This window comes from Tiliqua scincoides, chromosome 3 (genome assembly GCF_035046505.1).
Source record: "Tiliqua scincoides isolate rTilSci1 chromosome 3, rTilSci1.hap2, whole genome shotgun sequence".
Taxonomy (NCBI): Eukaryota; Metazoa; Chordata; class Lepidosauria; order Squamata; family Scincidae; genus Tiliqua; species Tiliqua scincoides.
In genome coordinates this window covers 226,421,468-226,444,612 of record NC_089823.1, presented here as the reverse complement: position 1 = coordinate 226,444,612, position 23,145 = coordinate 226,421,468, and the positions used below count along the sequence as shown (strand labels likewise).

Below are 23,145 nucleotides of genomic sequence, written 5' to 3'. Positions count from 1 at the left end.
GAATACCGGGTGCTGTAGGCTTATACCATAGTCTTTTGAGACTGAAGGTTACCAACCAACCAGTTGGGACAGAAATAAGTTCCTCTTAAGCTTCTGTTTATGGACATCTGTGAAGGTGATGGTGGCTTGCCGTGTTATCCTCAGGGACCACATTGCACTTTTCCAGTGACCCACTACACATTCTTTTCAAGGTGCCGGTGAAGCAATAAGTAAGTAAATAAAACCCCTCTCTTTGTTCCTGTTTTTGAGGAGTTATTGTACAACTAACATGACGAGGGGCATCAAGATGCTCTGTCTCCATTCATTAGTGACAAAACGGAGCCTTGCATTTGCATCTGACACTGGCCACTGCCCGCAGGGCCAGGCTTGTCAGATCAAATTCCTCTCACTAACCCCTCTCCCCTTCACTACCCTGATCACAGCTGGCCAAACTCAAACACAAAACAAACATACATGCCAATCATACCAGCACAAAGTTGAACTAGTGCATGCCCCTACCCAAGGGGAGATGCCTTGTGCCTGAAGTATCCCGAGAGGTGCTTGCCCAAACCTTCCAATGAATGCTTCACAGAGATTTCTCACCTCCCTTCTTGCTACAGTTAGGGAGTACTACCTCTCATTACCTTAGAACCCAGTTACATTCATCCTTATAGATAGGAATCACTTCAGTGCTTAGACACATCATCCCGTTATTTACAACAACTCTGCCAATAACAGTTAACATTTTGTACAGTGTTCTGAGTCTGCAAAGTTGTCACATACATTGTCCTGATGGAATCCTTACAAACCGTCCTGTCAGGTAAATATCACTGTCTCCTTATGGGAGGTGAGGCGCTGAAGGGAAGCAGCCTGAGTGAGAATTCATGGCGAGGCAAGGTTTGAACTGGAAAGTCCCAATGCACAGATCAGTCTCTTGCTGTCTAATGCTAAGCATGTTTACTCAGAAATATGTCCCACTGAGTTCAATGAAATGTACGGTCCAACTCTAGTGTCCCCTGGGGGCTGGGGATAAGAATAAGCCCTCAGTTTGGCTGTGCTTGTCATAAGAGTCGACTACACAGCCACCGGGTAGATGGGACTCATCAGACCGGGAAGGCAGCTCATCTGAAAGAAGGAAAACTCTGATCCCAAACCTCCTCTGCCTTGTGGCTACATCCAGTTATGGGAAAGGCTTCAGGAGTCAACCTCGAGGCAAAATCCGGAGCCGGAGTCCCTGAGGCAATTCATGGCTGAACACAGTCACGTTACCATAGTCTTCCAAGACTGAAGGATGCCAGCCCTAGTGTCTGCAGGGGATCCATTCCCAGAGTTCCTACAGACACTGAACTCAGTGAATAATGAAGTTTGTGGTCGGGCCTCACAGGACTTCTGGATCCAACCGGAAACTTTGCGTAGCTAAAACACAACTACAAATTTTAAAAGTCTCCTCCTATTTATCTTCTCTTGAGGAAAAAAAAAACTTAAAAAAATATTACTGTTCTAATTGGGGCAGCACAACACAGAACACTGCCTGATGGAGGCTCAGGTCTGCTACCCCTGAGCTAAAAAAACAAACCTGAAACCATTACTGTGCTCTTCACTCTCCAAGCACTGTGTTGAAACCTAGAAGTCAAGCACTTCCAGATTCACTGCAGCATGCAAGGAGTCCAATAAGTAGGGGGGTGACTGGCTTCACGCTCAAGTCAGCACAAACAAGAATCTTCTTCAAGCTCACTCTAGCACAACGCTGTTCGTTCTTGAACTGAAAGAAGGGAGTGGTGGCACCACACTCTGGGTGACAAGGCCCCCCTGAGTCTGCCACCACCCCTTCAGATCCCTCAAAATCTGTCGCTTATGCAGCTGCTTTCAGCGGCTGCATGGACAGGACAGTTCTAGTTCTAGTATCAACAAACTTTGTCCTGTTTATTTTTAATAATTTTATAAGACCACAGGTCTGAACCATTTGATCAATTGGCTAGATTAACTGGATTTTAAAACTTCACATTGACGAAAAAAGGTGCACCCAAATCAGAGAGCAGATTTAGGGTCCAGCATAAGTACAAGGAATCTTCTTCTCTCCCTCCATCCCCCAAGCTCTCCCCAAAGCAGCTTCTGATGATTGAGTGGGGGGAGCTTGGTCTGCTGCGTGGTGTAGGAAATCTCCAGAGAACTGCCTGCTGAGATGCAGACATGTATAACCTACAAATGAAGAATTCAAGCTTCTTCCTTCACTACCATCACCTTTTTCTTTATATGCGCATGCAAATTTGGTGGATTAATCAATTAAAACACATACAGTGAATCAGTTAAGATTTCTATGATCAGGCAATAGCCCTAGTTTTTAAAAAGCACACAATTCCCATTTCCCCAGTAGTAGTGGGGGGGGGGGCCCTCAGGAAAGGCTAATGCTATATTTCAACTCACCTTGCTCTCCATAAATTGTAGGGGGAAGATGATGCTGAGGAAAGAATTGAGGTGGTATGTCCCCGGGTCCAGTAACAGGTGGATAGAAAGCTGTATGAGAGTTATGGATGAAATGGGGATGATGCGTAAGATATGGTGGTAAGTGGTGAGTTGGAGAAATGGCTGAGGGATAGCTGGGCGGGTAACACTCTGGAGACTGGGGGGTTACCACCACCCGGCGAACGCCCGTGTTGTCTTCTATTACCTGAAAGGAAGGAGGCAGCAAGGTTAATATAATTGGCACAATTTGCTTCCAAAACCATTTTGAAGCATACACGTTTTTCTCCCATTAAAAAAAATTAGTTCTCCATGGTTAGAAAGAATAACGTCTATGTCTAAATATACCCTATGCCAGCAATTTTGGTGGTAATGTAGCTCACGGCAGACATCCAGGCAGCCTCACTAATTATAGCAAAGCATTCCATAATTCTTGAACAATGAGATTTTGAATGGTGATCAAAGGAAGCTAAAATACATCAACTAATGGTCCTTGGAAGGGGCAAATCTTGTGTTATTCTTGAATTGCAATAGCATTACACAGTGGACTGGCTAATTGCGAGCAATATTTTTATTTATTTATTTGTGACTTTTGGCAATATGAAACTGAAAGATTGGAAAAACTATCACTAAAGATTCTTCACAGCTCTACTGGCAAGAAAAATTAAGATAAAACTTAGGGCCCAACTAGATGTTATGGCTCTTCGTGTTTATAGCCAGAACTGACTCAGTCATGCCCAAAAGTGGGTAGAGAGATATGATTATAAAAGCAAAAGGAGCACAGAAATGAAGACTGTAAAATATCTCTTCCCCACATGAACAAACTCTCCAGTTGAAGCTGTGATAACACAGGCCAACACGCATTTTGCTTCCTTAAACGTTACGCCAATTCCTGGGTATATTTGGGGTGCCGATTCCAAAAACGGCATCCGTTTTGCCCTATCACGTCTAGTTTTAGAGACACAGCATAGCATCTTTAGTTCATGCAGTTTCCTCATGAGGAAGCCTACACCATGGTTTCTTCATGAGGAAGCTGCTTGAACCATTCACTAATGAGGCTATACTATATCTCCAAAACTAGACGTGATAGGGCAAAACGGACGCCATTTTTGGAATCAGCACCCCAAATCCACATCAAACCACCATAAAGTTTGGGAAAAACTTTTGACCCTCAATTTTATAGACCTGTGTAATAGAAAGAACTCTATGCCCAGGCAACAGATTGCGGTGAGGATGATGATGGTTAAGTGGATGTGTGTGTAGGGAGGGCATACCACATTTGACCATTTTCCTACAATAATAAAATTAAAATTCCTTCATAGAGTACATCAGGGAGAAGGGTTCTGGCCAAACCCTTTGCCTATCACAGTGGTTCCCAACTTTTAACTGCATAGGGACCCACTTTTTAGGTATGACAACCTGTCAGGACCCCTCCCTAAGACCAGAAATGATGTCATTAAGCAGGAAGTGATGTCATTGTTTTAATAAATTATACTTTTAAAATAAACCATATGCTGTACTCAGGGATGAATCAGCCTGTGGAAACACCTTTAATTTTTTTTCAATGGCTAAACTGTGTGATCTGTAAAATCATGGTGGTTGCCCCCCCCCCCCGAGATTTTTTTTTTGTGAGTTCAGCTTTTTTGCATGATTTCTATAAGAATTAAAACCCAGGCCCCAGGACAGTGGCTGTAAAAAACATGTATGTAGACTATCATAAGTTACCAAATGCAACAGTTGTTTTAAGATATGTAGAAACACCTTGAAATTTTTCCAGAAAACCCATTTGTTTAGAGGTTCCCAAAAATGCTGCAAAAATGCAACTTTTTAAGCAATGCACAAATGCATCTACATCAGTAAATGGAGTCACCACGACCCCCTGAAAAATCAGCTCGCAAACCCTCAGGGGATTGTGGCCCCCAGGTTGGAAATCACTGGCCTTTCATGTGGTTTTTGATTTGAAGGCAGTTAAAAATGTAGGGAAGTATGTCAAGGATGTCACTATCCACCTGCAGATGGTGCAATCCATTCTATGACCACATTCTGCTGCCTGTAGTTGTACCAGAATTACACCACTAGTCCCTCTTGCTCTGTTATTGGCAACAGCACTATGGTTTGAGGCAGGAATTATATCTCTGGAAAATGAACCTGAGGCCTTTGGTGAGCAAAACGCATGATCTACACATGAGCTACACAGTCCCTTCCCTAACGTGCCACTTGAGACAACTATGAAGGGCAGGGGTGACTATTTTGGTGTTCCCACATGTTAAAAAAAATGCATGAAGGAAAACAAACATCTAGTCAGGCCCACTTCCTACTATGCTAGCTTTCCACTTGTGGGGAATTGTTGTGGTTGCTGTTTTTAAATAACATTAAACAATGTTGTCTTTCATACTGTGTAAACGGATACAGTCCATTACCACCACAGGAGCCTGTTTTGCTAAATGTATAGATTATTCAGCCTGAGAGAAAAGTGTTTGGGGAAAAGGAGCTGGAGGCAGCTCCATGAGAGATGGTTCAATTCTTTTTATCCATGATTTGCAGAAAAAAAAAATCAGACTGCCCCCCAGCTTCTGCCTTTTTCTATATGACTGAGGCAGTGGTAGGTTTTTAAGCAGAAGATACTGCTCACATCATAGTTTGGCTTATAGAGGCTTCCCAATTCTATTGCTCTGTGGTGTTAACTTGCTATTCACTCTCCCACTGAAACCAATGCATCTTCAAAGTGCTCAACTTTGGCGAGATCGTGCCTAGGCTTTTGACAAATTACAGTAATATTAGTTGAGCTTGGATGTGTTTTTACAAAAAAAAAAAATTCTCTATGGGCAGAATAAAAGTTTATAGCCACATTTATAAGGTAAATATTTTTCACCTTGGGGATTTAAAAACTCCACAATGTACATTTGAAGATATATATCAGAGACTTTATAAAGATCTGCCTAAGGCACTTATTTCAAGCTTAGATAATGTTCTGTTTAACTTAACAGGTTCTTTCAGTCCAATATTTTAGCGTATAAACCATAGGACTTCACTCTATGATTTGTCCCAAGAGAACAAAGTTTGGCCTTATGAAAGAAATAATGCTAAGCACAGTAGCATAGCCGGGGAGGGCAGTGCAGTGTGGTATTACAAGAGACGCAGCACGCTGAGTAAGCGGTCCCTTAGAGGAAGCAGGGTGCTTTTTTTTTCCTGTTATGCTTTCACACTTTTCATGCACACCTCTTCATGGGAGCTGAGAAAAATGCCCCCTCTCTGGCAATTTTCCAGGTCATCACTAGAACAGGTGAAAATGTTTGTCCTTTCAGAGCAAGAGTAAAGCCAATCCAGAACCACCAACCTCCTTCTAAACAGACTTCATTTGCTCTCAATGGTGTTAGCATATCTCACTATGGAGGGTCATGGCCAAAGGCAGCCTAGGCACGAGGTTATTTTAATTTCAGGTGGAGATCTGGAGGAGGAGGCAAGCTGGCAGGGGATGCCTGACACTTTCTGTCTACCAGAACATTCCTCCTGGTTGCCTTTTTCCCTTCTTCAATGATCTCAACCAACTGCATGCAAGAGGAGACTAGAGATGGCTTACCTCCTCCTGCTCTTGCTCCACCACCATTTCTTGTAATGAGAACGCTAGGGGTGAAGAGGTTCCACAGTCTTGGCTGAGCCACCCTACAGAATTTGGGGATGGGGGTTTTGGGTGTCAGATCACCTTGGACTGCTATTGTTCCCAATGATAGTGTGATTGCCAAATGACTGAGATCATTGGAAGGAGAAAGGTAGGGAGGGGGAGAAGGATAAATGTGAAGGAAGATTAATCTACAAAGATGTGCAGATCGACTGAGGACTTCACAGCTATGGAAAAGAAAAAGGAGCACAGAAATCATAAAGGACCCTATCTAACAATCTCACAAGACATGGCATCCTTGGAATCTAGTGATGGTGCCTGGGGGGACATGATCAAGACATACAAAATTTTGGAGGGGATAGACAGGGATGTTCTTTTCCCTCTCACTCAATACCAGAAGCAGGAGACATCCACTAAAACTGAGTGTCAGGAGAGAACAGACAAAAGAAAATATTTTTTATCCTGCACGTAATTAGTCTGGAACTTCTTGTCACGGGAACACCTTGTGGAACTCCTTGCCACGTGGTGAAGGCACCTGGCCTGTTTTAGAAGTAGGCTGTCTCTGAATACCAGGTGCAAGGGAGTGGCAACAGAATGCAGATATCTTATTATCTTGGGGGCTCCCTGAGGCATCTGATGGGCCACTGTGAGATACAGGAAGCTGGACCAGTTGGGCCTTTGGCCTGATTCAGCAGGGCACTTCTGATATTCTTACATGTATTCCAACACTGCACCCCTTGTACCATACAAACCAGTGCTTGGCCAGCTCCCTGTTTCTCCCCCCCCCCCATCATATTCACAGGTTTTAGAAACCTGAGTTGTGATCAATGGGCAGCAAAAGTAATGTTCAAGGCTCGTGCTGAACAGTCCAAAGGCAAAACAAAATGGGAAGAAAAAATGGGGGAGGGGAGATTTTATGGCTTTTGCCTAAATAGGCCCTGTTATTTCACCACAGGGGTATCTGTTTTCAGCTCAGCACTCGAGACAGAGACTTTTGAGGGCCTACCAAACCAAAGTCAAAATGTGTTTTTGTTCACAAACTGGAATGTTCTTACTTCCTTTACATCCTTGTCATCCTCGTGCCAAAACAAACAGAAGGCAAATTAAATAATCACTCAATAATCCTATTAATTACCAACATCGCTGAGCACAGGCAAGAGCAAATAAGGCACACACAGCTATTATAACATCAGCACCAACAAATAACAACAGGGAACTAAAAACCAGCAACTACTACGTGCTTCAAGCTGCTGTTTAGCATGAAGTCATTTGGCAGAGCAGAACATTCATTTTCCACATGGTGGGAAGTACATTTCAACCAGACCCACAAAAGAGAGCGATAATATATAGATTTTCCTACAACTATGCTACCAGCTGCTTTATTTAGAATGAGAGCTCTCTCTCTCAAAAGTTACATAAAGGCTGATTTCATGAAATTTGCTCTGCCTAACAATAGAGTGGCCACAGACAACTGATTGTCTGAAGCCACTTCCAGCCCCTTCATCTACACTGATCCTGGTGACCATATCAAGTTTTAATCAAGGGCACTGGAAACTGGAATAGACCACAGGTAAGTGGTAAAGTACAGTACGTGCTTGGCATGCAGAAGATGCTAGGGTCCTTCTCTGGCATTTCCAGATAGGGCAGGGGAAAAGAGGTTTGAATCCTGGAAGAACTGCTGGGCCAGTCAGCGCAGACAATACAATTAGACCAGGGGTGCCCAAACCCTGGCCCTGGGGCCACTTGCATTGGGGCCACTTGCATTGCATCTCTCATTGCAGCCCTCAGGGAGCCCCCAGTCTCCAATGAGCCTCTGGCCCTCTGGAGATTTGTTACAGCCCACACTGGCCCGACGCAACTGCTCTCAGCTTGAGGGAGACTGTTTGACCTCTCGTGTGAGCTGTGGGTTGAGGGCTCCCTCCACTGCTTGTTGTTTCATGTCTGTGATGCATTAGCGGCAGCAAAGGAAAGGCCAGCTTTGCTTCGTGCAAGGCCTTTTATAGGCCTTGAGCTATTGCAAGACCTTCATTCAATCATATAAGCTCATCTTTAATATATTCATTTATGTAAATCTATGTAAATTTATTTGAATTTTAAATGTAAATTAATTCTTTTTTCCCCCTGGCCCCTGACACAGTGTCAGAGAGATGATGTGGCCCTCCTGCCAAAAACTTTGGACACCCTGGAATTAGACCAACAGTGTGACTCAGTAGAAGGCAGCTTCCTAAAAATACTTTTCTACGTTTCTGTTTGCAAAAGGAAAAGAAAACCAGCTTTCAAATGGCAAAAGATGCAGCCCAAACATCAATATTCCACTTCTCTTTGGAATTTTATGTGCACTGTAAAATTGCACACAACAATGCCTGAGCACACAATAAAATGGCATTTATATAGTACTGTTGGAGGTTCAAAACATTGCAGGATGCCTATCCAGTGGCGTCACTAGGGTTTGCACCACCCAGTAGGGAAGGCCAGCGTGTCAACCCCACGATGGACCTCCTTCCATGCAGTGGGCGGGGCAACGCTCTGGGCATGTTGGTGCACCATCGTCCTGTTTTTTAGCTATAACTTTTAGTGGAATAGAGAGATATTTCAAGGTGGTGCGCTTCACTGCATTCTGCATCGAATGATTTATAACATGATGGTATTGTTTTAAAATACCAGGATTTTAAACACTTTTGACCAGTAGCAGTGCCACCCCCCTGTGCACATCACCCAGTGCAGCCTGCACTCACCTAGAATTGCCATTGTGCCCAACCAAGCACTGTGCTCATCAATGGAAGCCGTTCCATGGCTACTCGGAGGCTAGTTGTGGGGTGACCAGAAGCAGGGCCTTAGGGGCAGAGTCTCATATCTGGAAAGCCCTTCTGAGAGATACTTGCTGGATGTCAAACTGGCTTCCTCTTAGGTGCCAGCCTTTTATTTGCCAAATCCCTACAGTACGTCAAATTAGCCTATTTCTGTTGCAGATCCTATTGCCCTCCTGCTGGTTTTATTGATCTTTTTATTGTTCTGTGTCCAGTTGTTTTATACTTATTAAGATTGCAGTAATGTTCACTGCTTTGGGAACTATTAGCTGAAAAACGGAACACAAATTTCTAAAACAAAGTAAACTAACACAATATAAAAGTTGATGTTTACATTAACCCAGTCTGCATCCCCCCCCCACACCCAACTATAGGAAAAAATATAAAATAAATTTGGAGCTAAATATTTTGAGATTTTTCCAGCAGTAAGTAGAGGGGCTGTTTCAATACTGACTGTAACTAATTCCGTCTGAACAAAGACTGATTATACCTATGAAATACAGCTTTTTAAAATTTCAGATGGATGCCTGATCATGTTCTATCCAAGTGATAACTCCCAGATGTGAGTATAACATCTGGGATCAACAGCATTTTTGTAGCCTTTGAGCTACCCTTTACATTAAAACCACTTAAATCTGGCTGCTAGAGACTACAGAGCAGTTCCATTAAATCACAGAGTAGGGAACAAGCCAAAATAGGCTGCCTGAGAAAGCCCATAGCACAAGAGTAAGGGGTAAGAGGTACTTCCTAAGATGGGAGAGAACCCAGAGGCTCAGCCCAAGTTAAAGATTCACAGGCCCTAACAAGCTGTTGGAAAATACCATGGACACTGAACTGAAAATTTTGGGTGTTTTAGCTCCAGATGTTGAGATCATGAGAAATAAATCATCCTCCCACAAAACTGGTGCAATTTTTAGATGGAGACAGAGAGTTAGAAATAGAAAACCTTCATCTCCACTATGGAAATGCATCCACCTTCAGGCTGAAAATCAAGCCAACATTCAGCCAGAGGGGTGATACTATGAATAGTTTAATGCCAGGTGAAGCAGAGAGCTGTCACAAGGTACAGATGTAAATGTCATTATAGCAAAGGCATAACTTACAAACCAGTCCCACGACTGTGTATATGCTGTGCTGAAGATAGTGAACAAAAATTGCCACTTCTATTCCAACTAAAGCTTAGTTGTATGACTTGTGAAAGTTGCGCGCATTTCACTAATTTGCATATATTGACTTAAAGATGTATAGAGTTGCCTTATGGCAAGTCAGACTATGGGTCCACCTAGCCCAGTTTGGCCTTTTCCAATCAGTAGTGGCTCTTCAAAGGTGTTTCACAAACTACATGGTTAATTTAGATGCCACAGATTGAATCTGGAACCTTTTGCACAAAAGGTATCTGTTCCATTACTGAACTGCTACCCCTTCTTGTCTTTGGCATAATTGTTCCTGCTTCTCACAGTGAGTATGGAGCTACTAAGGACAGTGATGTCCTGTATCCTGAATGATAGAAATCCCATACCAAAGTTGGTTGGCAACCTTCAGTCTCGAAAGACTATGGTATAAGCCTACAGCACCCAGTATTCCCAGGTGGTCTCCCATTCAAGTACTAACCAGGCCTGACCCTGCTTAGCTTCCGAGATCAGACGAGATCGGGCATCTGCATCTGAGATTTCACGTAACATTTCACTGACACACATATACACACACAGTCAAGCCAACCTTCATCACAATAAAGGCTATAATTTTTGTGTTTGTTTTTCTTTTTAAAAGTAAGAAAATCGAAAGCAGGAGATGACACATACCTGTGATATATAACCTGGAGGCACATGTATAGGGGGAATGGATCCGTTTGGTGACATCATGGGAACTTCTGCGGGTCCTATTAGGACAGAGAGAAGGAATAAGATGAAAATTAAATTAGTTAAAATACACTTTGTGCTCATGTATACTATGCTGAATGTGTAGAAATGGTCTCGGCAGAAAAATTTTCAGCCAGTGTGCTGTGACACACTGGTGCGATGAGAATGGTCTAGGTATGCTAAGGGAATTTGGGGGAATGTCATTTATTAGTAGGGTCATTGGGGGATGTAAGCCCCCACCAGCAGCAGCATAGTGTGCCTTGTCAAAAAACTGAAGATGTGCCTTGATAAGTTTTAGGGCCTTGTCAGTGCGCCACGTGGTAAAAAAAGTCTAGATTTTGGCTTTCCTAAAATATTCCAAAATGTACACAGTTTGTTGCAGCAAAATACCACAAATAATGTGAACATATGAAGTTGTCTTATACCTAGCTGATTTGCTGGTCCACCCAGGTCAGTATGGTTACAGTGAATGCCAGCCAGAAGCTCTCTAGTTGCTCCCCCATTTAGCCTGGTCCTTTCTAGCCTGATCTGGAGATGCCCTGAATTGGACTCCTAGGACCTTAACCATGCGCACTAGGCTATACCACTAGTACCTCCCCATGGAGTGCTCTATTCACATCCAGAGTATAAGGTGCTCTGAGCCCATGGGATACAATGGGATATAAATCAAATATATATATTCCTGAAGTGGACACTGGGGAACCATGTATGATATCATAATACATCATTTCGGAGTACAGTACTTAAGTCAAGGAGCCATCCTTTGTTGTTATCTGGATGTCCATATTGCTGGAGAGGGATTAATGCTGAGCAATAGGTGATCCTAAAACCACTTTGTAGGCTCATGGCAGAAATCATGGTGAGATTAAAACTGGCATAGCTCAGTCACTACGCTATGCCAATCCTTGATGGTGTTTAGCGATTCCACTACAGGAATGATTCCTTGCGACACACACACACACACACACACACACACACACACACACACACTATCACTTGAATTTCCAACTGATGCATATCGAGTATAAAGTTATCATCTTTGGGCAAGTGAATTTGTGTCAATACCAGGAACAGCTATTATACAGTTCAGTAGCACAGCAAACTGCTGTTCACAAGAGTTGCAGTTCCTCACTTTCTTTTTTTGACAGCCGAGTCAAGTTTCCAATCACACTCAATTTTACATATGTGAAGAACTATCTCAGGAACATATGAAGACCACAAAACTCATTACCTCAGCAGTCCAGATTAACCAAGAAATGTAGTTATATAAGCAAGAGGCTTAAAGTTTCCACTCAAAATTCCAACCTTGGATGTGAAAAGTTCCTTTAGTGCAAAGGCAGCAATACATGTGCCATAAGCATTAAGGTCTTAAAATCCTGAGCTGAATAAATCTAGGTAAAATAGAAAAATAGGAAGAAGTAAAAAGAACAGTTTAAAAAGTCCCAAGCCTGTATCCTTACCATTCTTTTAACCAAGATGTCAAAAGACATTCCAGATTCCACATCTGGAAGCAGTCCTGGCTACAGGTTGCTGGTTGCTTTGGAACGAAGTCCTGCACTGGATCCCAATGGTGCCCCATGCCAATCCTTGCTGGCACATTAGGAGCTACCACTGCTACTGTGGGTTCTGGGATCAGTCCAGCAAAGTGGATCATGTGCCCCTGCCTGCCACGTAAATGGTGCACCGGATTCTGCTAATTTATAGGTTCAGGAACCGGTCCAGCCAGGTGCACCTTCTGATGCATGTGGGCCATTAGCCAATACCCAATCTCGCCAACACCTGATAACAGCCTTGTGTGGAGGGCAAACTGAGGTTTCACCACCATAAATATTTGCTACAATCAGGCTTTCTTCAAATTCTGCTAATACATTTGTAGCTTCCAAGGCTTTTAGCTTATCATGCCTTGAGTACTGGTAGAAGTAAAGAAAGGACAACATTTTTATATCCCATCACAATGTCTACCAACCAGTGGAGACTCATCTAAAGAAAATAACTCAAAATAGCATTGGGAGATACTCTCAAGTGTTGCTCTTTAGGCTTAGAATCTTTGAGGCTGGAGCAACTTTGGGAAAATCATTCAAGATGCTCTAGTTTGTGCAAGAATTTAGTGGGTTTACTTTGAACTACAAGTCAACTTAATTATAGACTAATTTTAAAACGATTAATGGATAAATCTAGCAATGGCTTTAACATTAACATTTTTCATGATGATAGTGAACACAACCTAGACAAACATTTATTATATAAATGTGCTGGGAGCTTTTAGGAGGACTGGTGAATGAGTGAAACAAAAAAGTAAAGAATGAACTTGTAAATAAATGCTGTTTTTCTTACACCTTAATCTATGGATTTACGCTTGTCGTCATGATCTCTCTCACATAAGCATCAGATCTACAAGGCTTATAAATAACTCATCACTTATGGAATCTCTCATGCAGGCAACTAGGTACGAGATATGGTTCATTTTTGCCTTTTAGGGCAAATATAGTAATACTGAGGACATTTACAAGGCTGCCACTAAATGAAATAAAGGAGATGAGAACACACTCCTGCTTCTATCTTGGAACAATAACAATAGGTCTCAATTAAGCTAATGTTAGCCGTCACTTATCCCCATTAAAAACAATTTGCAGCAGGGTAGCCATATTAGCCTGTAGCAGCAAACACAACAAGAGAGCATAGTGGCACTTTAAAGACTAACAAATTGATGTCAGCACAGGCTTTCATGGACTACAATCCACTCCATGAACTTAAACTCATCCCAAACAATCTGTTCCATTACTTTCAGTGGGATTCAGTTACAACCTGCATTAGCTGAATTGGGATCGAAGTGTTTATCTGATCTACTCTTCAGAAACTGGAATCTGCTACATAAATACCACTTAACACAAAACCAGGAACTTCCCACCCCTTCTGATTCATTGTTAACAGGGGTCATCATGGGTCATCCAGGTTGGGCACTGGTTGAAAGTCCACATGCACCAGGAGCTCAACAGGCCAGGCTGATCCCTGAACCTTAGGTGCCCATGGCAGTGACAGAGCACAATGCAGCATCAGGAAGCACTGAGTGGGGGGCCACAGGGGCCCAAGGTGGGCCTTGCCCTAGGGTCCCCAGCAACTTTGTGGTGACACTAAAAAAAAAAAAGCTATTAGGATTCCTCTCTCAATTGCAAAATCTCTCAGAAATTCACATACTCACCCCTGAAGCGCAGACTGCAAATATCTTAAAACGCTTATCTAATTTTAGCTCAAACACCTAGAAAAGCTTTATAGCATTTGAACTGCCGTCATTTAGAACCTGTTCAACAAACATCTGTCAGTCGACCATAGAAAGCAACAGCCGCCTTCCAGGACGAAATTGAATTTGCACGCAACAGACTCGGCTGTCTGTAACTCCCTCAACTTCAATAAAAACACACTGCATTTTATCATTCAATACACACAGTGCAAGCATACTCTTAACCTCAGACATGACCCTCAAACTGTTAAAGTCATTTGAGTATAGGGTTTTAAAGAATGTTGGACAGGTGAATGATTTACTGCTATATGATGTTTTCTTCACTGTCTCAGTTTCAGGGCTGGTCCAATGACTTTAACACACACTTTTATTTCCCGTCTCTCACTATTGTTATTAAAACTACTTTGAGTCATAACCGAGTATGAGATCTAGAATTTGTCTTTCGCCTGGGTCATGATTTCTCTGGGACAACTGCATGGAGCTACTAAGAGATTGTTCTTGCAATCTGACCCATGGTCAAGCTACTGAAAAGTCATGCTATGTTTTGGCTAAGACGTGGCTCAAGTTGCTTACAAGAAAAGAACAAAAACCATCAAATTGGAATCAGTTCCACAAAAGGATACAGTTGCATACAGGGGAAGCTACTGAATAAAAAGATTAACTTAATAGGGTTCACTTCCATCTTCTCCCACATTCACTGCTGCGTACCAGCCCCTCATTTCCAACCCAGAAGAGAAATTATCAAGTTCTTTAGTGTGCTGACTAAGGAGCAGGGGAGGGAGGGAAGACAGATCCAAGACTAGCTATATACTCATCAAATGTTATGAGTGAAGTGGGCATCAAGGTGTTCATGAAGGAAAGGTTGAGATCTGGCTACCCTCCCCAGCATCTCTCCATGGATAGAACTTATACTCTAAGTACGTTGCTATAACACCATGGAAGCAGGGTAGGGCCGGGGCAGGCATCAAGAACCAAATCTGTCTTTATCTGCAGAGCCCCATCATATTTGTTAGAATACAAGAAGCGCACTGGCATGCTATATCGTTGAAAATATGCTGTCAAAAATATATTCTACTTATAAAATTTTACTCACCCATTTTACATACCCGAACACAGAAATACAACTCACTAATACTGGTTGGTTTCCATTTAAAACATCTCTCCATTTAAAAAAAAAAAATAGCAATATTCTTAAATGAATGCAACATTGATAGGGTTACTTCACAGCAACAGTTTGACTTATTTTCTTCCTTTGATCGTCCAGTATTTCAGGGTTGTTGCCCAAGGATTCTTTTTTCCCCACCGATATCAAAGCAGAAAGGACATATCAACATTTTCTACTGTGGTCATGGCACATTAACTGGTTCTCCCTTGGTAGGGTATTTTGCCATCTCCAATTAACGCATGCTGGTTTCACCTGAAAGTCTAAATAGTGAAGTAGTTTGGGAATATTCATGGAGGGTGATGCTCTCCCTGGGGCATTTGGTGGGCCGCTGTGAGATACAGGAAGCTGGACTAGATGGGCCTATGGCCTGATCCAGTGGGGCTGTTCTTATGTTCTTATGTTCTCTCAACAGCTCATTAGTCATGACAGCTGGATGGAACCTCCCTGTTCCGAGGGTGTCCCTGAATACCAGCTGCTGAGGAGCCACAGTGGGAGAGAGCTATAGCCTTCAAGCCTTGGCATGTGCTTGGCAGGGTGTTTGGCTAAATGGATCTTTACACTGATCCACCAGGACTTTTCTGATATTTTTCTCTTAAGGTACATTTAATAAACACAGTTCCATCCCAAACTAGATTTTTACACACTTCTGAAAACTAATATTGCTTCATATCTGATGTGCAAAAGGGAAAAATTTGGCAGGTACAGCATGGCATTGCCATTTAGAACCACCAAAAATGTCACCTTCCTCTACCTCAGTGTTTCTCAATGTCTGTCCTCTGCTCTACCACTTTGCAAGGTCCACCTATCGCAAGTACCACCAGAAGTGACTGGTGATGATGTCATGATGATGTCATCACCAGTTACCTCTGAATTGGCAGGCCAGATGCAATGCAACAAGCACCAGTAAGATGCACAGGACGGACAGGAGGGCTTTTTCAAGTGTGCGAAAAGCATGTACTGGAGCACTGCCCACCAAGCCGAATACCAATGGTGGTACGAGAACTACTGGTTGAGAAACGCTGTTCTATAGCCTATTGACTGGAAAGTGAATGGAGCAACATCCTTCTCTGAGAATATATAAGAATGAGTGGATCAGGTCTGAAGAGTGCAGCATTCCTTTTCCAAGCGTGAGCCACTTAATGCCACTGACCAATTTTAACTAGGCACAAAAAACCCTTCTCTTGCTATTTGTCCCTAGCACCTGGTATGAGATATACATATATGGTACCCCACCAACAAAGAGGTTCCATTTAACAATGCAAGTCAACAGTCATTGACAGCTCTATTCTCCAGCAACTCAGTATTTTTAAAGCAATCATAAATCATTGCCATCACCAGATCCAGGGGTAGTCAATTTGCTTCCAGATACCCTCATTCTCTCATGGAATCGCTGCAAGGACGAATGGTATAATGGGATAGTAGAGAATTTCACACACTGAAAACAACAAATCAATTATTCTAGAGACCCTGATAGTGCCCTTATTAGCATGACACAGTCTGGTTGAGTAAATGAATCGATTACTTCTGGAAAGAGATGGAAGCATTGAGGATATGGTTGTGCTGGTCAGATTTAAATGCAATCCTGCCGTCATGACAGCGGTCATATTCCCTGCCTTTTTTTGCTTTTCTGTTCTAGAGTGAAGCAAAGCCTTGTTTCAGGAAACTCTGCCTGAATAATCACCCCCTCGGCTTTAATCCTCAACTCCTCCTTTTTGAAATAATTACTGCAACAAAGTCTCCTTTTTGGCAGGGACTGGATTATTTTCTTGTTCGTGCATGACCTTTTATGTACACATTAATTAAATCCCTTTTGTTTACTGACTTCACTACTTAGAGTACTGCACTGTATAGGCAACATCTAGCAATTTCCCCCTGCGATGAGTAATCCATGTTCCTTCAAAAGTTGTTAACGCCATCATAAGAACATAAGAACATAAGAACAGCCCCACTGGATCAGGCCATAGGCCCATCTAGTCCAGCTTCCTGTATCTCACAGCGGCCCACCAAATGCCCCAGGGAGCACACCAGATAACAAGAGACCTCATCCTGGTGCTCTCCCCTACATCTGGCATTCTGACTTAACCCATTTCTAAAATCAGGAGGTTGCGCATACACATCATGGCTTGTACCCCATAATGGATTTTTCCTCCAGAAACTCGTCCAATCCCCTTTTAAAGGCGTCTAGGCTAGACGCCAGCACCACATCCTGTGGCAAGGAGTTCCACAGACCGACCACGCGCTGAGTAAAGAAATATTTTCTTTTGTCTGTCCTAACCCGCCCAACACTCAATTTTAGTGGATGTCCCCTGGTTCTGGTATTATGTGAGAGTGTAAAGAGCATCTCCCTATCCACTCTGTCCATCCCCTGCATAATTTTGTATGTCTCAATCATGTCCCCCCTCAAGCGTCTCTTTTCTAGGCTGAAGAGGCCCAAACGCCGTAGCCTTTCCTCATAAGGAAGGTGCCCCAGCCCCGTAATCATCTTAGTCGCTCTCTTTTGCACCTTTTCCATTTCCACTATGTCTTTTTTGAGATGCGGCGACCAGAACTGGACACAATACTCCAGGTGTGGCCTTACCATCGATTTGTACAACGGCATTATAATACTAACCGTTTTGTTCTCAATACCCTTCCTAATGATCCCAAGCATAGAATTGGCCTTCTTCACTGCCGCCGCACATTGGGTCGACACTTTCATCGACCTGTCCACCACCACCCCAAGATCTCTCTCCTGATCTGTCACAGACAGCTCAGAACCCATCAGCCTATATCTAAAGTTTTGATTTTTTGCCCCAATGTGCATGACTTTACACTTACTGACATTGAAGCGCATCTGCCATTTTGCTGCCCATTCTGCCAGTCTGGAGAGATCCTTCTGGAGCTCCTCACAATCACTTCTGGTCTTTACCACTCGGAAAAGTTTGGTGTCATCTGCAAACTTTGCCACTTCACTGCTCAACCCTGTCTCCAGGTCATTTATGAAGAGGTTGAAAAGCACCGGTCCCAGGACAGATCCTTGGGGCACACCGCTTTTCACCTCTCTCCATTGTGAAAATTGCCCATTGACACCCACTCTCTGCTTCCTGGCCTCCAACCAGTTCTCAATCCACGAGAGGACCTGTCCTCTAATTCCCTGACTGTGGAGTTTTTTCAGTAGCCTTTGGTGAGGGACCGTGTCAAACGCCTTCTGAAAGTCCAGATATATAATGTCCACGGGTTCTCCCGCATCCACATGCCTGTTGACCTTTTCAAAGAATTCTATAAGGTTTGTGAGGCAAGACTTACCCTTACAGAAGCCATGCTGACTCTCCCTCAGCAAGGCCTGTTCGTCTATGTGTTTTGAGATCCTATCTTTGATGAGGCATTCCACCATCTTACCCGGTATAGATGTTAGGCTGACCGGCCTATAGTTTCCCGGGTCCCCCCTCTTTCCCTTTTTAAAAATAGGCGTGACATTTGCTATCCTCCAATCTTCTGGTACCGTGGCCGTTTTGAGGGACAAGTTGCATACCTTAGTCAAGAGATCTGCAACTTCATTCTTCAATTCCTTAATAACCCTTGGGTGGATGCCATCAGGGCCCGGTGACTTATTGATCTTTAATTTATCAATGAGGTCTGAAACATCTTCTCTTTTAACCTCTATCTGACTTAACTCCTCGGTCAGGAGGGGCCGTTCGGGCAGCGGTATCTGCCCGAGGTCTTCTGCCGTGAAGACAGATGCAAAGAACTCATTTAATTTCTCTGCCATCTCTAAGTCTCCTTTTATCTCCCCTTTCCCTCCCTCACCATCCAGAGGGCCAACCGCTTCTCTGGCGGGTTTCCTGCTTCTAACATATTTGAAGAAGCTTTTATTATTCCCCTTAATGTTGCTGGCCATGCGTTCCTCATAGTCTCGCTTGGCCTCCCCTATCACCTTCTTACATTTCTTTTGCCACAGTTTATGTTCCTTTTTATTCTCTTCATTAGGGCAAGACTTCCATTTACGGAAGGAAGCTTCCTTGCCCTTCACAGCCTCTCTAACTTGGCTGGTTAGCCATGCGGGCACTCTCCTGGATTTAGTGGAACCCTTCTTTCTTTGCGGTATACACCTCTGCTGGGCCTCTATTACTGTTGTTTTAAGCAGCCTCCATGCACTCTGGAGAGACTGGACTCTTTTTACCCTCCCTTTCAACCTCCTTCTAACCAGCCTCCTCATTTGAGGGAAGTCTGCCCGTCGGAAGTCAAGGGTTTTTGTTAGAGATTTGCCTGGTATTCTTCCCCCAACGTGCACGTCAAAACGGATCGCAGCATGATCACTGTTCCCCAATGGCTCAGTAACGTTTACATCTCTAACCAGGTCCTGCGTACCGCACAAAATTAAATCCAGAGTCACCTGTCCTCTGGTGGGCTCCATGACTAGCTGATCTAAGCCACAGTCATTTAGTACGTCAAGAAATCCGGTTTCCTTATCGTGACCAGAACACAAATTGACCCAGTCAATATGAGGATAATTGAAGTCCCCCATGATTACAACCCTGTCCTTCCTTGTCACCTCCCTGATCTGTTTCCTCATTTCAAGGTCCCCATCAGATTTCTGGTCTGGAGGACGATAGCACACCCCCAGTATTACATCGCTGCTCAAGCCTGGTAATTTAACCCACAGAGATTCTACGGTGGAGTCGGACCCACCTTCAATCTCTACTTTGCTGGATTCTATCCCTTCCTTAACATAAAGGGCCACCCCACCTCCAACACGCCCCTGCCTGTCCCTCCTGTAGAGTTTATAGCCCGGGATTGCGGTATCCCACTGATTCTCCGCATTCCACCAGGTTTCCGTTATGCCCAGTATGTCAATATTTTCCCTTGTCACCAGACATTCCAGTTCTCCCACCTTTGCTCGTAGACTTCGGGCATTCGCATAAAAGCATTTATACACGGAATGCCCCAGGATGGGCTGCTTATTCACTCCTTTGTCCCCGCATCCTCTCATTGTGCCAAACCGTCTATCACATCCCATCACCCTACCTTTCCCAATTTCTTCTCCTACCCTGCCTTTGTCTTGTTGTTCTCTAACCTCCCCATCCTCATCCCATAGGGATGAGGAGTCCCGAACCGGATGCCCCTCGGCTCCTGTCGGCCTTCCCCCAGGGATCAGTTTAAAAGCTGCTCTGCCACCTTTTTAATGTTATGCGCCAGCAGTCTGGTTCCATTCTGGTTCAAATGGAGCCCGTCCCTCTTGTACAGGCCCTGCTTGTCCCAAAACGTTCCCCAGTGCCTAACGAATCTAAACCCCTCCTCCCTACACCACCGTCTCATCCACGCATTGAGACCCCTGATCTCCGCCTGCCTAGCTGGCCCTGCGCGTGGAACAGGTAGCACTTCAGAGAACGCTACCTTTGAGGTCCTGGCTTTCAGCTTCCTGCCTAAAAGCCTAAATTTGGCCTCCAGGACCTCCCAGCTACACTTGCCCACGTCGTTGGTGCCGACATGCACCACAGCCGCTACCTCTCCCCCAGCACTGTCTACCAGCCTGTCTAGACGAGAAGTGATGTCCGCAACCTTCGCACCAGGCAGGCAAGTCACCATGCGGTCCTCACATCCGTCGCAAACCCCCCTCTCTATGTTTCTAATAATCGAATCCCCCACTACAAGAAGCCCCCGACCCCCCTCCCGCCGAGGAGTATCCCGAGTGCGCTCGGATACGGGCCCATCCCCTGGAGAAGGGATCCCCCCTAGGGGATTGTTTCCCTCCTCTCCAGGATGACGTCCTCCAGTCCCGAGACTTCCCACCCGGGCAGCCGAGGAGCTGCACGCCTGAGGTTGGGACGAAGCCTGATCGTCCCCGGAAGTCTCCCCACGGTCCTCCTCTGGCTGCCTGCGCTTCTCCAGGTCGGCCACCAAGGCTTCAAGGGAGCGGACGCGTTCCCTGAGAGCCTGGAGCTCCTTGCACCTAGGACACACCCATGACTTATGGCCCAGAGGCATATAATCATACATGTGGCACTCGATGCAGAACACTGGATAGCCCCCACTCTGCTGCTGGCTGTCTGACTGCATAGCTTTTTTGTTGTTGTTGTTTTATTTAGGGGTCCTTTTGAAAACTGTACACTGGATAGCAGCCCTCTTCTCAAGGGAAGAGGAAGGGCAGTGTCTGGGGCCCTGGCCTCCTCGCCCTGCTGCTGAACTCGCCCAGATGCTAAACTCTTGTGCCTTTATCCTCCTCCCTTCCTTCGATTAAGTGCTACCTTAGGTGCAGCTAACTTTCAATTTTGATTTAAATGCCTGACCCTTGGGCACTTACTCACGAGTAGGACGCTGCTCTTACTCACGAGTAGGACTCTGCTCCTGCTCAGAGTAGCCCTATGTACCTCCCTTAGGTGCTAACTTTCAATTTTGATTTAAGGTTGCTTTAAAGGTAAGGTTAAGGTTAGAAGACAGGGAGTTAGAAAGACAAAGCGTTAGAATGAGTACACTTACCTCCTCCTCCTGCTCCTCCTCCTCTCCTTCTCCAAAACTCAGAGGTCTCCTTGCCTTCTCCTCGCCCAGATGCTAAACTCTTGTGCCTTACCTGGCACTTAGTTCCCAGAGGCACTTGGTTCCCAGAGGCCACACGCGTCTGCAGAGAGCCACACGCGATGGCCTGCCTAGCTTTATACTCCTGGCTGGCTCCTCCCCCCTCCTTCCTTCCTGATTGAAAGGGGCCATCCTAAGCCATTATCTGTCCACATATGCAAAATTCTACAGTAATTATTAGAAAGACACCTATCCACTACGTCTGAGGTTCTCAAACTGGGGCGTCGCAACACCCTAGTCTGAGAAGCCCTCCTCTCTGGCCCCTTAAGGGGCGGATCAGGGGGAAGGCAGCAACTGCAAACTGAAAGTGAGTCATACGCGTGATTTTTACACTTTCTAAGGCTTAGAGAGCCCTGTGGAGAGCTCTGCGGGGCTCCCCACACCTCCTGGAGGCTGGCACGGTGATGGGTAAGTGTAACCCGTCTTCCAACCCCAACAGCACTGCAATCCTGCCTTCCCCCCTTTCCTGCGAAGACTCCCAAGGCATTTGGGGAAGCGCTGCAGTATATGCCATTACAATTTAATTTTCAAGTGTACTATACGTTTTCATTGCAAAATGTTAAAAAGCAAAATCATTTTTCTGCTTCTTTGAACTTCTCACTTGTATTCCATGTAGACCACAATTAAGTCATTCTTTAGATACAAACACGTAACATCTTTTTATGCTCCTATCAACCATATCAGTATGTCTGTAACATATGCAGAATCAAGTTCTCAATGTTAGTACAGCTGTAGAAATAGAAATCACAGATTGCTGAGTTACACAACATGTGTGTTTTTTTTTAGTGCATATACTGCTGAACAAAACAAGAAACACAACTGGTTACGGTCACTTAGGCAGGGAGCCATAAGACGAGCACAGGAAAAGAGACTAGTGAGACATGTTAACAGCACCCCCCCATGCTATTGCTCTATGTGGAATTTTCCCTCCTTCAACTCATTAAGCCTTTCCCCATCATCTACAGTTTCATGCTACCTTGCGGGTTTCACTTGGATATGAATGTTTTAATACATTAAAACAAAACATGTCAATCTTGATATAAGAGCTATCCAGCAGATGTGTAGATCACTGAATGGGTAATTAAACTGGGATGCTCATCAGGGGTTCTTTGTGAAGAGCAGTAATGGCCAAGAAACTTGGAATCTTGTCTCCTATTGCTCATCCTCCCCTGGAACAAACAGCCACATGAAGTGTTGAGCTCAGTCTAGGGGTAGTTCACAGTTCACGCAGGGTAATGGTTCATAATATTTTGTTAGTGCCTCCATGGAAAGTGAGCACGTACTTTAGAACAAGTTGCAGAATCTGGTTTGTTTACTGATGAACGCTTGCACGACAGAACAAAGTTTGCAACTACTTGTCTTCACAAGTAGAATACATTAAAAATGTTTGGTTTTTGGTTCCAAGTGCCCTGTTTGATGTCAGACAAGAGCTGTTCTCTTTCTCCACCATCCTTGGGCACAAACTA

At 44.3% G+C, this 23,145-nt stretch overlaps 1 protein-coding gene across 3 annotated transcripts in view; it reads right to left on the bottom strand.

Moving 5' to 3' along the window:
- FNDC3B (fibronectin type III domain containing 3B) overlaps positions 1-23,145 on the bottom strand; it is a 313,728-nt gene that overhangs the window by 112,970 nt on the left and 177,613 nt on the right. For all 3 annotated transcript variants that reach the window (XM_066619166.1, XM_066619167.1, XM_066619168.1), the window contains 2 exons: positions 10,668-10,744; positions 2,404-2,647 (listed from right to left, as the gene is read on the bottom strand). In XM_066619166.1, the coding sequence (XP_066475263.1) occupies positions 2,404-2,647; positions 10,668-10,744 (321 nt within the window). The remainder of the gene's footprint in view (positions 1-2,403; positions 2,648-10,667; positions 10,745-23,145) is intronic.